The 14794-nt window shown below is 51.1% G+C and overlaps 7 protein-coding genes across 7 annotated transcripts; 3 read left to right on the forward strand and 4 right to left on the reverse strand.

Annotated features, from left to right (window-relative positions):
* Positions 1 to 376: 376 nt before the first annotated feature.
* On the reverse strand, positions 377 to 847 carry PtrM4_111770 (uncharacterized protein; the record flags this gene model as incomplete). Its single annotated transcript, XM_001935599.2, has 1 exon — positions 377 to 847. The coding sequence occupies one exon, from the start codon at positions 845 to 847 to the stop codon at positions 377 to 379; it is 471 nt and encodes a 156-aa protein (XP_001935634.2).
* A 761-nt stretch (positions 848 to 1608) lies between these two features.
* On the reverse strand, positions 1609 to 2253 carry PtrM4_111780 (APS2, Clathrin adaptor complex, small subunit; the record flags this gene model as incomplete). Its single annotated transcript, XM_001935598.1, has 2 exons — positions 1609 to 2053; positions 2102 to 2253. The coding sequence occupies 2 exons, from the start codon at positions 2251 to 2253 to the stop codon at positions 1609 to 1611; spliced, it is 597 nt and encodes a 198-aa protein (XP_001935633.1).
* A 191-nt stretch (positions 2254 to 2444) lies between these two features.
* Positions 2445 to 3100, forward strand: PtrM4_111790 (CyaY, Protein implicated in iron transport, frataxin protein; the record flags this gene model as incomplete). Its single annotated transcript, XM_001935597.2, has 2 exons — positions 2445 to 2786; positions 2843 to 3100. The coding sequence occupies 2 exons, from the start codon at positions 2445 to 2447 to the stop codon at positions 3098 to 3100; spliced, it is 600 nt and encodes a 199-aa protein (XP_001935632.1).
* Positions 3101 to 3278: 178 nt separating this feature from the next.
* Positions 3279 to 3581, reverse strand: PtrM4_111800 (zf-CSL domain containing protein; the record flags this gene model as incomplete). Its single annotated transcript, XM_001935596.2, has 2 exons — positions 3279 to 3335; positions 3387 to 3581. The coding sequence occupies 2 exons, from the start codon at positions 3579 to 3581 to the stop codon at positions 3279 to 3281; spliced, it is 252 nt and encodes an 83-aa protein (XP_001935631.1).
* Positions 3582 to 3910: 329 nt separating this feature from the next.
* Positions 3911 to 6202, forward strand: PtrM4_111810 (SEC6, Exocyst complex subunit SEC6; the record flags this gene model as incomplete). Its single annotated transcript, XM_001935595.1, has 1 exon — positions 3911 to 6202. The coding sequence occupies one exon, from the start codon at positions 3911 to 3913 to the stop codon at positions 6200 to 6202; it is 2292 nt and encodes a 763-aa protein (XP_001935630.1).
* Positions 6203 to 8694: 2492 nt separating this feature from the next.
* Positions 8695 to 10551, reverse strand: PtrM4_111820 (uncharacterized protein; the record flags this gene model as incomplete). The annotated part of the gene is made up of 1 exon (XM_066107937.1): positions 8695 to 10551. The coding sequence occupies one exon, from the start codon at positions 10549 to 10551 to the stop codon at positions 8695 to 8697; it is 1857 nt and encodes a 618-aa protein (XP_065962386.1).
* A 263-nt stretch (positions 10552 to 10814) lies between these two features.
* PtrM4_111830 (uncharacterized protein) lies at positions 10815 to 11955 on the forward strand (the record flags this gene model as incomplete). Its single annotated transcript, XM_066107938.1, has 2 exons — positions 10815 to 10964; positions 11419 to 11955. 2 exons carry the CDS (start codon positions 10815 to 10817, stop codon positions 11953 to 11955), a joined length of 687 nt encoding a protein of 228 aa, XP_065962387.1.
* Between the last annotated feature and the right edge of the window lie 2839 nt (positions 11956 to 14794).

A 14794-nucleotide genomic window follows, 5' to 3' on the forward strand; every position in this document is an offset into this window, starting at 1 on the left:
GGTGTAGCCGGCTTGCGGCGTGTTAGTCTGAGTGCTCTGCGGCTTGTTGTAGTCATAGCCGAAGACGCCAGCCCACTCCTTCATCGTCTCCTGGTAGTTCTGGGGACGGAGCGTCGTGTCGACGCCGCCGTGGTAGACTTGCATCCTGGTGCGCGTTCCGGAGAAGCCAGGGTACATGTTCTTCACGACTTGCGCCCAGGCCTGGGGGGTGGCGGTAGAGGTACCCTGTGCACATGTGCTGTTCCAGGCGGCAACGCCTCCCGAGGACGACACGAAACAACCGGCTGCAACACCCGAGTAGACGATACCGGCCTTGAAAAGGTCGGGGTAGGTGGCTGCGAGGACGTTCTAGATTATGGTCAGTATTCATGCAGAGCTAAAACAATGGACAAGTGGGTAAGCGTACGGTCATCATGGCACCACTGCTGGAACCGGTGACGAAGATCTTGGAAGTATCGGCCTTGTAGTTCTTGATTGTCCACTTGACCATGTTGGCAATGGAGTTTGAGTCGCCACCACCTTCGTGGGTGAGCGACTTCTTGCTGCTTACATCCCAGCAAGACTGGGGCGCAGTTGGGTAGATGACGATGAAGCCGTACTGTTCAGCCAATGTCTTGTATGGGCTCCCCGTGTAGTATGCTTGCCCAGTGCCACCGCAGTAGTGAACGGCAGCGATGACTCCAGGTGAGGCAGCTAATTTCTTGGGCACATAGATTTGGAATGTTGCCTTTGTGGGGGCAGTGAAGTCGGTGACTGTTGAGAGGGTGCCAGGGGTGACGGCGCGCTTGCCCAGAGTGGCGGCTGAAGCGACGGACAGGAAGCTCGTGATGAGAGTTTGGAGACGCATGTTGTCGACTAGTGAGGTTGGTGACAATGGTAAAAGAGCTTAAATGAGCGAGGGCATGTCACCCTCTTATAAGCATCATGATCAGCCGGCATGCATGGGGCGGATCAGAGGAGGTTGTGCATTGTCGAAGTATTTCCGAGCAAGTTGGCCGAGAGAGAGTATCCAGCAATCAGCTTGAGCGGGTACCCAACACACGTTTCTCGATTAAAGTGTTGCTACCCCACATTGTCGGCTCCACACGTAAATGAAAGGACCTGATTGCAATTCATCGCCGAGTCTTTTCAAGAAATAGCTTAGCGGGTGGCATCAGAGTAAATTAAAAGCTTGTTTGTTTTGATCCTAGCTCGGCAGTCGTAGCGCGCGAGGTTGTTTCAGTCTTCTCCAGACCCTAGACCTTTACCATGTCTTTAGCCGACCGGAGAAACTCTTCAAAGTGCTCCGATAGACAGAAAGCACCAATACAGGATGAGTAGAAAAGGAGACTGGCTCGTCATGAGTTTTGCGGAGGCGGTGAGGCTGAAATGGAATGCTAGAGGGTATATGGTAACGGTCAAAGCGCATAAGTCGACAGTAATTTGCGCGACGATGGGCCGAGTTGGCTTAGATGAGAAGCACCGATACTGCCATGTTGGTAGCTTATCGTAAGCGGCCGAACTGACAGTGGGTACTGGTACGCAGTTTGGTGAGCAAGCTTACTTGCTGCGGCGTTTATAGGGCTCGTTCGCTCGGCATTGCCAATTTTGTGCTCGGATGTTTAACCTTCATCGTCCGGTCCAGATGCCATCTCCTCGTCCCAGGCCAGCAAAGGTAAGCCCCCCCATGACACCGCCACCGCTGCCGCTGCCTAGGTTCTTCCCCTCATTAACTGGCCTCTTCGCTACTCTGCCCTGCGCCTTGACTGCCTGAATGACTTTGTCGAGCTGTGTCTCTACGACGACGCCGCCCACAATCATCTCGCCCAACGTGGCGTGCAACGTCTCAAAGTTGAAGATTAGATCTAGTTCGCATACGTTTTCGAAAAAGCCGTCAAGGGCCTGGACAAAGACCTGGATCAAGTCGAGCAGGGCGAGGGGCGATTCTGTCGAGGTGGAAATGACGATGAAGTAGAGGGTTGCGTAATGGCGGTAAGTCACCAGCGAGGGCGTGTCGTTGTGAGGCGTTGTGGGAGTCGAGGATTTGGAGCTACTAGCTAGGAGCGGCGGTAGACTGGCCAAGATCAGATATGCTATAGAAGGAGGAAGTCGTCATGCATACGGTAGGAAGTTGCATGCTGAGTTTGGACGGTTTGCGACGAGAGTGAAGATCTCCGAGATGAGCCGTTGCTGGACGCTTGTTTCCAGCTGCGTGTAAAACTTTGTCAGGCGCGGCTGGCCTGCGTTGTTGAAGACTAGTACGGCGTTGATCATGGTGTGTTGTAGGGGTGATGTTGTGGTGGTGATGCTGACTTCGTAATATTATCCCATTGACTGGCCCCGAATGAAGGATGCGGGGAGACGCGCCGGGGCCCATGCTCGAAGCTCTCCATTGCCATGCTCCCGCAACGACCTTCACCATCAACAAAGTCGCAATTACCCATCTCCATCACATATATCTCAATATGAGGCCAGCTACCCGTTTCGCCGGCGTTGCCGTCCGTCGCGCTATGCGCAGTCCCTTTCGCACTCAATCGCCTGCCAATTGCGTCATTGCTAGCAGAGGTCCAGCTGTCCGCCATGCCATGCCCGCTCGAAGCCTACACGCATCAACAGGCATGCGAAGTATCATGCCTGATGCAGAAAACCCAAAGCCAAAGGAGAGTGAAGCCCATGATGAACCTGGCAAGCCTACAGAACTCTCAATAGAAGAGTTCCACGAGCGTGCAGACCACTACCTGGGCGAGCTATTGCAGAGGTTAGAAGAGGCGCAGGAAAAGGACCCGGGAATTGAAGTCGACTACAGTGTATGCATTTCTTCTTTGCTACATACATGCTGGCTGCCATTGCTAACATGGACTAGGCCGGCGTCCTCGAAGTCACATCGCAACAGAACACCTTCGTCCTCAACAAGCAGCCCCCGAACAAGCAAATCTGGCTCAGCTCCCCGATATCCGGACCTAAGCGGTTCGATTGGGTCGTCGCACAGGAGGGTATGGACTTCAAGGAAGGTGGTGGCGTTGGAGACTGGGTATACATGAGAGATGGAAGCTCCCTGACGGAAATCATCAGGAAAGAGCTGGGCGTTGACGTCAGTGTCGACGACGAGGTTCCGCGCTGATACGCAGACTCTACCCAGCAGGATAGAGTAGGCACATGGTAGTCCACTTCAAGGATGCACTCAGACTCATGCTAGTCACGAAGGCTAGTCACGAAAATAATGGTATAATTCAGCCGACAGTCTCTTCCAACGCCTGTGATATGCAACGCCGCAGTGCAAAAGTAAATGGTATACGAGTCTAGGCAGTAATAGCAACCGTTTGCGGCGCATCGTCCTTTTCAGGCGGGAGGTCCGACTGCAGAGTGTTAGTAGTCCGTGTCTGTACCAATCCACACTGTCGGCATACCGGGTCGAATATGATGCGAATCATCAGACTGCAGCTAGGGCAGCGCGCAATATCCTCGCCGTCGCGCATGTCGAAAATGGATATCTCGAAACGGTCACCGCAGGGACATGGGTGGTGGTAGATTTGGAGCGCCTCGTCATAGAAACAGTCTTCGATTTCGATTTCGTCGTACAGGTTCACTTCTTCGTCGGCCATGGTGTTAGTTTTGTGCGTGTGCGTGTGCGTGTGCGTGAGAAGAAGAATCAATCAACGGGCTTGTCTTTGACTTGTGCAGGAAAGTGGCGGCGGGGAACTTTTGGCCGCAGTGCACCTCCGACGCGCTAAGCCTCGACCCCCAGCTAACGTAGGTACCCAGGTACATGCCACCGGATGTAAACTGTCCATTCACTCTCGACACACGACACAACATTCACGTACACACCCACACATCACCTGACGCCCTCTGACCCGCGATACCCACCCTATCATGGGCGCGCACTTGCCTAATTGACTCGCGCCTGCACTTGACGTGCACCTGCGCGACCATGGCCGATGTCGAGTCCGCGACGGTGAAGCTGGCCGAACTCCTGCGACACCCAGAGGACCTTGACAAGATCCCCGCCCTAAAGGCCGAATTCACACGGAAGAAGGCGGCTGTAGATGGCCAACTGCGCCATGGACTCAAGGAGCAGCTCGAGCTGACCCAGTCGGGCATGAGCAGCATCACCGAGGGGCAACGGACTGTCAATCTGATAAAGGAAGAGATGATGAAGATAGACAAGCTATGCGCCGAGGCCCAGAATATGATTCAGGACTTCCCGCACATCAATCTGGTAGCCCAGACACACAAGAACTTTGAGTCGGTCGAGAAGATGCGCAATGACATTGAGACGTTTGAGCAGCGGCTGGAGCAGTTGGAGATGCTGCTGGGCGAGGATGCCCAAGATCCTGCCAACCAGCCCAACCTACTGCAGGTCCACTACGGCCTCACCCAGCTACGTGACATCCGCGACGAGGCCATGGGCCAGATCAAGAACAGCGACAGCTCCACCGAGCTTATCGACAACCTCACCCTAGAAAGCGGAGTTACCGTCCAGGACCTCTTCGCCCGCTTGGACGATGTTGTCGAATGGTTCGACAGACATATCGGGGAGGCATGCATCAACTTGATCGAATTGGTGCAGTCGGGCAACGATGGCATGGTCGTTCGCCTGGCCGTTATCGTCGAGGAGGAGGAGAAGACGGACAAGAAGATCAAGGCCCTACAGGATGCCCAGAGAGAGTTTGGAGACCTGGCCTCACGCTTCAAGTCCATCACCCAAGGGCCCAAGGAACTTCGCGGATACAAGGAAAAGTTCATTACATCCATCGAGTACGTGTGCAAGGCACTCATGGACGACGTGCGAGAAAAGTTCACCGAGGACCCTGAGAAAGTTGAAAAGTACTTCAAATGGTACTTCAACAACCTCAACACAGTGAAGCTGGGCATGGTCAACCTTATGCCCAAGAAGTGGAAAATATTCGAGACGTATACCAACATCTACCATAAACAAATGCATGACTTCCTCATGAGTTTCGCTGATGACGAGGGCTTGGGCCCTCAATATCTTCTGGCAGTCATCAACTGGGTAGATAAGTACTACATCAAAATGCAGAAGCTCGGCTTTTCAGAAGAGCAGCTACAGCCACACGTCATCGACAACCGTAGTGCTGAGTTGATCCGTACATACCGCTCCGTCATCATACAAGCCGTGGACCAATACATGGAGCGCATCAACAATCAGGACAGGAAAAGTTTCCTTGATCAAGACAGAGGCGCATACGAAATCAACCCGGACGGCATCTTTCAGACCAGATCGCTGGGCGACGTCTGGACTCTGTTCAGCCAGAACATCGGCGTTGCAGCCAGCAGCCAGCGTCCAGATGTGGCCGACGGCGTGGTAGACGCCATGTTCCGCGCTCTCATATCCCGACAACGCATCTGGACACAGCTCATTGACGAGGAAAAGGCGAAATACGCCGGCCTGAATCCCACCATGGATGGCGACAGCGTAGCCGTCTTCCAGGAGTGGCTAGTCGCAATTGCAAACGACCAAATCATCTGCATAGACGATGACGTTGACGGCAGCGGTCGAGCCTCCTTCCTCAGCGTCTTCGAACGCGAAGTCACGCCCATTGTGTCGCAGGACTATATGATTGACAAGCTAGCCAAGAACATTGACGAGGTGAAGAACGGCTACATTGATATCTCATCGCATTGCATCCAAACCTTCTGCGAGCTCATTTTCCTAACCGACTTCAAGCCCATTTTGTCAAAGTTCTTTACACCGGAATGGTACAGTAGAACCGACATGGCCTCCATCATCATCACCTTTAGAGACTATCTGTCCGACTACGAAGACCAGGTCCACCGCTCGCTGCGCGACTTGCTGATAGACTCTCTGGCCGATGAGCTACTCGTCCAGTACCTCGGCGCCGTGCGCAACAAAGGCGCAAAGTTCAAGCGGACGGACCAGTTTGCAGCAAAGATGAAGGATGATCTCCTCACTGCTTTTGAGTTTTTTAGAGGCTACGGTGATCAGGGTGCAGACATCATCCAGCGATGGCGCGCTGTCCAAGAGTTCCTCAAACTTCTTGAATGCGACAAGTCGCAGGTGCAGTTCGCATACGTGGAATTCAAGACCGCGTACCGCGATGTTACCATCACATGGGTGGAGGCCGTACTGCGAACGAGAGATGACTTCGACAGGGCCATGTTGAACGCAGTTAAAGCCAAGGCGGCGGAACCCATTGCCGAAGATTCGCCTCCCGATCCTATCATGGGCAAGGTGAAATAAGGACTGAGGGAGTTTGCATTTCTGGCGTTTGGGAGGTGTTTATTCCATAGTGGTCACCGTAGATGACGGCTCATCATAGGTTGTAGAGCAATACCCCATGTTTCTGATCGTCACAGGTCACTACTTAGATTGAAGCTTCCATCATGTCGAAAACCTACTCTCCGTCTGTGTTGCCCTCACCTTCTCCAGTATGACGTCTTACCACCACATCCCAGCCCCGCCCTGCAAAATCATGCATGGCATGTTGTCATAGGTCGGTACGTAATGCAGATCGACAGGCAAGACGTTTCAGCCTTCCCTGCCAGCGGGTATGTTCTGCGCCACCCACCACCAGCAATCCAACGTTGATATTCGAAGAAACAACCTAGTCAAAACCGAGCCTAGCGCCAGGGGAACGCAGGCGGCTACCGACGTCTCACATTAAGAAGGACCTGAGATGCAAGCCCTATCAAAATGACGGTAATATACATGCCGCGCTCTTTTCATTTGTTCTCGCCTTGTGTTTCAAAACGGTGGCGCATGATGGACTTGCATTGATCGATCTGACAGGTGTGGTGTGCATTGCATTCAAGACTTTTGCGCAGGAAACAGCAGCCACAGGCCAAGATTCTGATCATGCGCATGAGTGGGAAGTTTGTGATGCACGACGCGCAGTCATACCCACTTGCATCCTTGTGTTTCCTGAGGTTGCAACGCGCATCCACTCGCTACAAGCAAACGGCAGATCAGGATCTTAATCTCCGCTTATCGACATCAACACACGCTCTGCAAGGGTCTTGTAGCCAATCTATATCCCCGACTTCAAGGGAGATTTGAATGAACAATGGGAACAAGGCTGGGATGGCTGGCGTGGCGTGTCTCATCGCCCCGCTGTCAGATGATTAATGTGCGAGATGTATAAGACTCTTCTCTGCCTCTGCCATGTAGTTTCCCTTTTGCTTTTCATCCTTCCCGCGATCGTATAATCAATAGTACATTCCAAGTTACTGTTTGTCAGCCACTCTTTTTTTTTGTCAAAGAGAGATACATTCCTTAAACCAGCTTTTCTTACTTTTCTATCAATCAACAAACGCTACGCTTCTACTACACATATACCCACCACCGGCGTCCTTTCTAAACAAACAAACACCACAAACACATCACACAAACAAAATGCGTTTCTCAATCATCACCGCCACCCTCATCGCAGCAGTCGCCGCTCAATCCCCCCTCGCCCTCGCCGCAGCCGACACCTCCTGCGCTGTCCCCGTCACCGTCACCGTCACTGTGTATGTCTCCCCCCTCCCCCCCTCCCCAACTTCTAACTAACAAACCAACAGAACCGGAACCACCCCACACACCCCCGTCGCACCAACCAGCATGTCAGCATACTACCCCACCACCACCCCCGCCACTACCCCACTCGTGCCCGCGGCTTCTACAGTCGGCACAATTGGTACGATTGGTACGGGTGCGCCTACGGGGCCTGGTCTACCTCAGTTCACGGGTGCGGCGGGGAGTTTGAGGGTTGGTGGCGCGATTGCTGGTGTTGCTGGTGTTGCTGCAATGTTGTTGTAGATGTTTGTTGGTGGGGGAAGGGAGGGGGAGGGGGAGTGGATGGGATGTATATGTGGGGAGGAGGAGGAGGAGGAGGAGGAGGAGGGATATGTGTGGAGGATACCCCGGGGATTGGATTGGATTGGATTACCGTTCTTGTGTATCTTTACAATTAAACTTGGAGCTGCGTTTACGCTGGTTCGCTTTTCTTTGTTTTTTGCTGCCGCTGGTGGAACCTTTTGTCCTTTTTTGGTAGGTGGTGAATGTGTGAGAGGTCGTTGGTTGTAAGGATGAGCCGCTTATAGCTTGGATGGGTGTGTGTGGCAGGCAGGCATGTGTAATGCTAGTGCTTACTGAATGGATCGAAACACGACTGGAGAAATGAGTGGGATGCCATGCGCTGACAATGAGATTTCCGTGGTTGTGACGGAAAAATTCGAAGGTTCAAGCCGAGATAATTGAGTCAAAAGGTGAGTTGAATGGTTCATTCGGTTGAACTAAAAGACGAACGGCGATATATGTGATCAGTTTCATGTTAGGGTGGTTAGGAGTTTCTAGTCTGTGTTTAGATCTTGGATGTATGTTTGGGTGATCTCTTGTTTTGCTAGAGGACTGATTACATTGATTTCATGCCAGGAAAATGTACTCTGTGTTCTGGGTGGATGGCTAAAGTTTCGCTTCGATCGCGAATTTGCCGTGTCGATGTAATCTTTTGAAGTCTTCTGGCTGCGGTAGTTTTATGTGCCTCGGATCGACTGTACTATGTTGCGCGGCTGCGGATGGTGTCGGTCGCGTTGATGACTAACGTGTCCGTGCGCGTGATGCGCGGATTCGCGTGATGCGCGGGGAACACCATATCCACTACTTCAAAAATGAAGCTATTAAGCCACGTATATAAGCTGTTATTATACGAATTTATAGAGGGGGAGTAATTAGATGCTTGCGATCAACTTGTACTATCTATATTTTGATGGGAGGTTGACGTTGCGGCCACGTGATGTGAGCTTTGATGGAGGAGCTGGAGGCTCTTCTTGAACTTGAGCACCAGCGCGAGCAGCCTCAACGCGTTTTTGACGCTTGTTGTTCGATGAGGTAGCTGCTGAAGCTCTCCTCTTTCCCTTTTGGGGTAGTTGTATAGCTTTAGCAGCGTCTCTCTCCTCCTTCTGGCGCGCGCGTTCAGCTGCTTTCTCAGCTCGCTCAAGCTCCCTCATCTCCTTGAGTCTCTGCCTCTCCACACGCCTCTCCTCGAGCTCATCTTGACGCTGCAGTCGAGCCTCCTCGCGCTGCTTCTTGGACCGTGCTTTTTGGAGTTTCTCCTCCGTCTCATCTCGCTCCCGTACTGCTTCTCTAGCTCGAGCCTCACGCAGCTTGCGAGGAGACCAGAAGACAGAGCCACCGTGATACTCCTGGCGCTGTTGAAGGTCAAGAGCTTTGCCCTTCTTCCTGTGCTTCTTTTTATGTTGAAGAGCCTCCTTTAAGCCCTCGTTCTCATGCTTTAAAAGCTCATACTGCACAGAGAGATGGTGAACGCTTGAGCGCAGCTTTCTTGCCTCATACTGATGGCTATCATTAACAGCAGCTCGTACTAGCCGATCGAGCTTTCTCCAGTCATGATCAGAGAGCCCTGACGATGAGCTTCTCTCAGCTTCTGGCGTGCTAGCAAATCTACGAAGGATAACGTTGGCATCCATCGGCCAGATCCCAGTGGCTTCGAAGGCCTTCAATATGAGGCTCTCTGTGAAGGAGGATATCCAGGCGCTCCAGAAGAGCGGGAAGAAGTCCCCTTTCTTGATTGGAATAAGGCCTTGAGCCTTATGGAGATGGTTAGTGAGCTCGTTAGAGTAGGCTTGAGAGAGTGGCTTGAACAGCACTACATCTAGCGGCTGGAGCGTATGGGTCGAATGGGGAGGAAGGATCATGAGGAGGATCCTATGGCGATCGCAGTACTTAATAAACTCCATCGTGAGGTGAGATCCATGGCCATCAAGGATGAGCAATCTCCATCTACCTGATCGTTGCTTTGTAGAGCGATCAAACACCTGCTCCAGCCAAGCTAGGCCTACGTTATCATTTGACCAGCCTGTTGGAGATGATGAGACAAAGACCTCATGTTCTCCTGCCTTGATATCTTCTACCCAACTCGATCGTATAGCTCCATTTTTAGCTGCGTAGATAAGGGCTGGAGGCAGCGAGCTCCCATCAGCGCAGCAGCAGGCCAGGACTGTCAGAAACTCGCGTGATCCATCCTGGAGAGATGCTCGAACCTCCTTCTTCTCCCATTGACGCCTGCTGAATATCCTCTTACTTCTGCCTATCAAGCCAATTAAGAAGCCCTTCTCATCCATATTGTATATATCTCGAGCCTCTAGGTGATATTCGGTGATCTTTCGATGCAGCAGCTCGAAGTAGAGTCTATACTTTGACTCAGAATCAGCCAGGTGGCGCGTACGATCCATGGCGCTGGTCCACTTTGAGATGAGATGGATCTCGTGTCGGTTGATGAAGCGAGTAACCCAGCTCTCGCTGAGCTGCTGATGGGCTACTTCTGATGAGAAATTCCTGATCATCTCTCGTGTAGGAGGAATGCCTCGCTTTGTGAGCTTTTCGATATATCTCACAAGCTCTAGCTCTTGTTGTGGGTTGAGTTTCTGCTGGTTGAAGTTCTTGTCTCTTTCTGAGCTTGTCTGGCCCTGGTGCCTTCGGGTCAACGTAGATCTCACAACACCATGCTTAGCAGCAATTTTAGTATACGAGAACTGTTCTCCTGGCTCTAGATTTTCAATATCTTCAATCGCAGCTTGAATTGGGTCCATATTGGTGGAGTTAACGTGTGTTGAAGGTGAAGGGGTTTGACGTGTTTTGGTGTTCCCCGCGCATCACGCGAATCCGCGCATCACGCGCACGGACACGTTAAACCTCGGATGTATCGGATTTATGGATACCTACCTGGCAGAACCCACCATCTCTAGGTGGCAACTGTGTACCGAAGGCTTTATCAATTCTTATCACGCCCATCAATCATCAGCCTTGAAATTACTCAACTACGGCGACGGACCGACAGCCTCCAATCGCCGCAATGACGAATGCAGACACACCCCCAGATCTTGCAGAGGTGGTCGTGACACTTCAAGCCAAGATACAAAGGTTCATGAAAGATGCAAAAGATGGAAAGTATTGGAACAAGGTCTCCTCTGGTGGTATGACTACCATAGGGAACCGAGTAGAGGTATGTTAGGTCACCACGTATTGGATTGAACTACACTAAGAGCTGTTGTTCTGTCTTCTTATTATCATGATGATCTGGGGATTTACATGACAGATCATCATTCCGCGTCGGTCCTTCTGCTCGGGCTTACTTCCACGAGCCTCATCCCCGCCGACCTGGACTGAACCTTACATCTTCTCAACAGAAAGTTCGATTGCGTCGTAGATGAGAAACAAGCGACCTATGAAAGAGAGACATTGACCGTATTGCGGCTTACAGCCACAGTCCGCAACAATCAATTAAGTGGGTCCTAGAAGGTTCAGATTGGATTGATTGATTACCGCTTTAAGCCTAGTAGTTACCTATAGGAGTTTAAGCCCTACCTAGATAGGTAAGTGGGTCTAGGAGAGTGACCGGATTGAATTGATTGTTGCGGAGTCTACTTACAGCTGCTGACGAAGAGACCATGATTCAGCTGGAAAGGTTGGATGAACAACTCCAAATCATAGAAAGGCAACTGGTGTCGAGAGGCGCATGGCGTCCACCAACGCAGTTATCAACACCACTGTCACCTGAAGTGCTCGAAATGGCCGACCTCTCTCATGCTGTAGCTCTGCTGCGCAATCTAATCGAGCCTAAAGGGTCCGCCCAGGAAACCACACCCCGACTGTCCTTGTCAGCCTACTCATGGGTCTGGGACCCCGTGTGGCATGAGTTCTACACATACATCCCCTCGGAACGTACATTTCTTTCCCTTTCGCGTTGGAAACTGAACGAGGCAAGAAACGTCTGGGAACATGTCAGCCAGGCGAGTACCAATATCCTTCCAAACGCGGCAGCCGAGAAGTTGGGAGCCTGGGAGGACTGGAAATGGCATCCAGTCTGGGGATGGTATTTGGACCTGGAAGACGAAGGAAGCGGTGAAAAGGCTAAAATATTTGCGAGTCCTTGGCAAGTAGATGATGATGACGAGTGGGTGTATGTCGGCACGCTCGGCCAAGAGGATCACTAGCAACTATGAACGCGATGGAGGATGCGACGATCGCAAAAGGGAGGCGTGGAAAACGCTACATAGTGAGATGTTTGTCGATCATAAAAATCGACAGCCATCACCAGTATGCATGACTTCACATTGTGCAAATCATCATGTGAATGGCTACTGTGATAGGCAGCAACAAAGGCACAGACCGGACCTTCACAGTGTTAATGCAGAATTTATACTCGCTTATTCTCCTTCCCAGCAGTAGATTCTTCTGAAATCAAGAGTCAAACAAGTAAGACAATTGATCCTTGCCCTTCACGCACTTACCACTCCAACCAGCTGGCCTGGAACATTGTGCAGGAAAAATGTCTCCCAACACCCCAACCCACGTGAATGATGCATCTAGGCTGAAAGGAAAGCACAACCAAGAGGACTACTTCGATCACAAGTCTAGCGCATCCGCACCCCAGCTCCAACGTCCACATATCCCAGGTCGACTGCATCTTCGTTCCAACAGCCGCACTCGCCTCACTCGCCCTCCACTAACCAAAGGTTCATCATCATACCAATACACACCTACGTGCGCGCGCACACCTGATCTTGAGTCGTTTCGCTACGACCATGGGGTGCGATACAAGAAGCGCATATCGATGAAGGAGGTGGTTTTGCAGTCGAACTGGCGGTTGCTGTTGGACGAGGATGCGTTGCCTTCGCGGATTGGGGAACATGTGGTGGATGGTTTGGTGACTGTACGGGATTGGTGGGGACGGGTAAAGGGTGTGTGTAGACGCGGTGTAAGCCGCTGTCGCTAGAGTGAGTGTTGAAGAGAGAGCTTTGTGTTTAGTGCTTTTCAGCGTTTATAGAGCTACAATGGATTGAGTTATGCTTGATGGGATTTCAGTTTGTTGAACGAGACAAGATATGTGTGAATAAGGTTTGTAGAGCTTTAGTCAATATCATGCAATTAATGGTTGTTTAATCTGGTACACCATGGATAGGTACCGTGGGTGGCATTGTTGAGGAGATAGAAGCTTCATGAGTACACGGAAAGGATTATTGTTCTTGAGTGAGCAGAGTAGAAGGATCTTGGAGTGCTACCTCTCTACACCATCCACAGCCCTTGGAATCACATATGCCTCACATTTCTCCGCGCTACCTGCCTCCTTCCATACGTCCATTCCACTTGCCACCCCGCGCTCATTGATTGACCAAATCCCCTTCTCCACCATACCCCTTCAATTCTTCAATATGTTGACAAGACTGGTTCGTGGTGCTCCTCCAAAGGCTGGTAACCTGCACGATAGAGACCCACATGACTATCCTTGTCATTTGCATCATACCCAAACCTGCTCCCATCGCTCTTCCTGGCATGTTCATTAGCCCCGATAGCAAAGGGAAAGGCAAATAAGCATTCATCTTCGGCCCTCAACTCAGAAGTCGAGCATAAGTAGAGGCCTCCAGGGTCCATTTTTACGCGGTCGAATAATCCAAAGCTCTAGACTAGTTGTGGCATCCATGTTATTAGAAGGAGTAGAGGAGGGCTGGGAGTGGAATGGCTGATCAGGGAAGGTGGAGGTGGTGTGTACTTCAAGGCCTGCAGCTATCATTCGGAAGCGTGGACGTGGTGCGCGCTGGACAAATTCGTATGCGAATCTTTGTGGAAGGTAGATGTTTTGAAGCACATTCTGATCCACCACGCCCTGTACAACCTCTTCAACTTCTGTAGATTGGTTCTACCAGACCGTTGAACGCGTCAATGTTATCTTCAAACATGACGCTGTTGTAGGGGACGAATTCCCAGGGCTTGAAACTTGAAGCGGTCGTTCCGATAATTCCGATTCTTGTCCTCTGGCAAAGTACCAATCCCCCTCTTGCAAATCTAGCCTAGCCAGAATCCCAGAACTGCTTCCAGTGGATACCATACTTTCTGTTTAAGGATTTGGTCTGTGTTATGGATGATCGGGCTGATAATGCACAAATGTCTCTTTTGGTCATATCTACGCCGATAAAAAGTCAGCACTTCCTGTTTCGCAGCGATAATCACCACCTGTTCAACTTACACGAGTCCGCAGAAATGACTTGTGAAACTACCCATTACGTAAATCACCAAGAACCCACCCTTTTCTCCCTCATCTAGGATGCCTTCTGTTGGATTGAACATGAAGTCTAGTAATGCAAGACTCTGTACCTAGTAGAAGAAATATAGATCTTTGCTAGAGTCTGGATCATACATGATTCGGGCATGTTAGAGAAATTTGACAAGATCAGATCCAAGATCCGCACGAACAGCCTTAGTTCATCACCAAATGTGTTAAACTACGTCTAGTAGGTGGATTCTAGAGACTCCAGACTGTAACCTAAGCTAGCCTAACTAGGGCGAAAAATCTCGTTATGTAGGGCGATGCATCGTTCGACATTCATGAGCATTAGTGAATCGGACTCATCGTTACATCACATACGATAATCCGCAACGATTATGTTAGTCAGGGTGCGCATTATGGCATTGTTCTTCTTGTGCGCCATCAGGCTCCCATGTGAGGTAGGTCTCTAACCGCAGTTAACGAGATGCATGATTTAACGAACGTTACCCAACTAGGTAGTTACTGGAATCACTTGCTCGGCGCCAAACAGGACACCTCTCATGGTAAGCACGACGGCCGAGACGGATTGAACCTTCATCAACCACCCACTTCGTGCAAGCCCCATAATAGCAATCACTGTCTTTGCAGTACCCGTCTCCACTTCCACAATATCTCTATTGACTATAGCACAGACCAAACTGAGTGTCTGCGCACGTCTTGTTGCCCTAGAAAGGTAGATCGCATTCACCCGTTGTAGAAGGACCTCTAGGTCAAGAGCACACGCCCCC

This window comes from Pyrenophora tritici-repentis, chromosome 5 (assembly GCF_003171515.1).
Source record: "Pyrenophora tritici-repentis strain M4 chromosome 5, whole genome shotgun sequence".
NCBI classification, from domain to species: Eukaryota; Fungi; Ascomycota; class Dothideomycetes; order Pleosporales; family Pleosporaceae; genus Pyrenophora; species Pyrenophora tritici-repentis.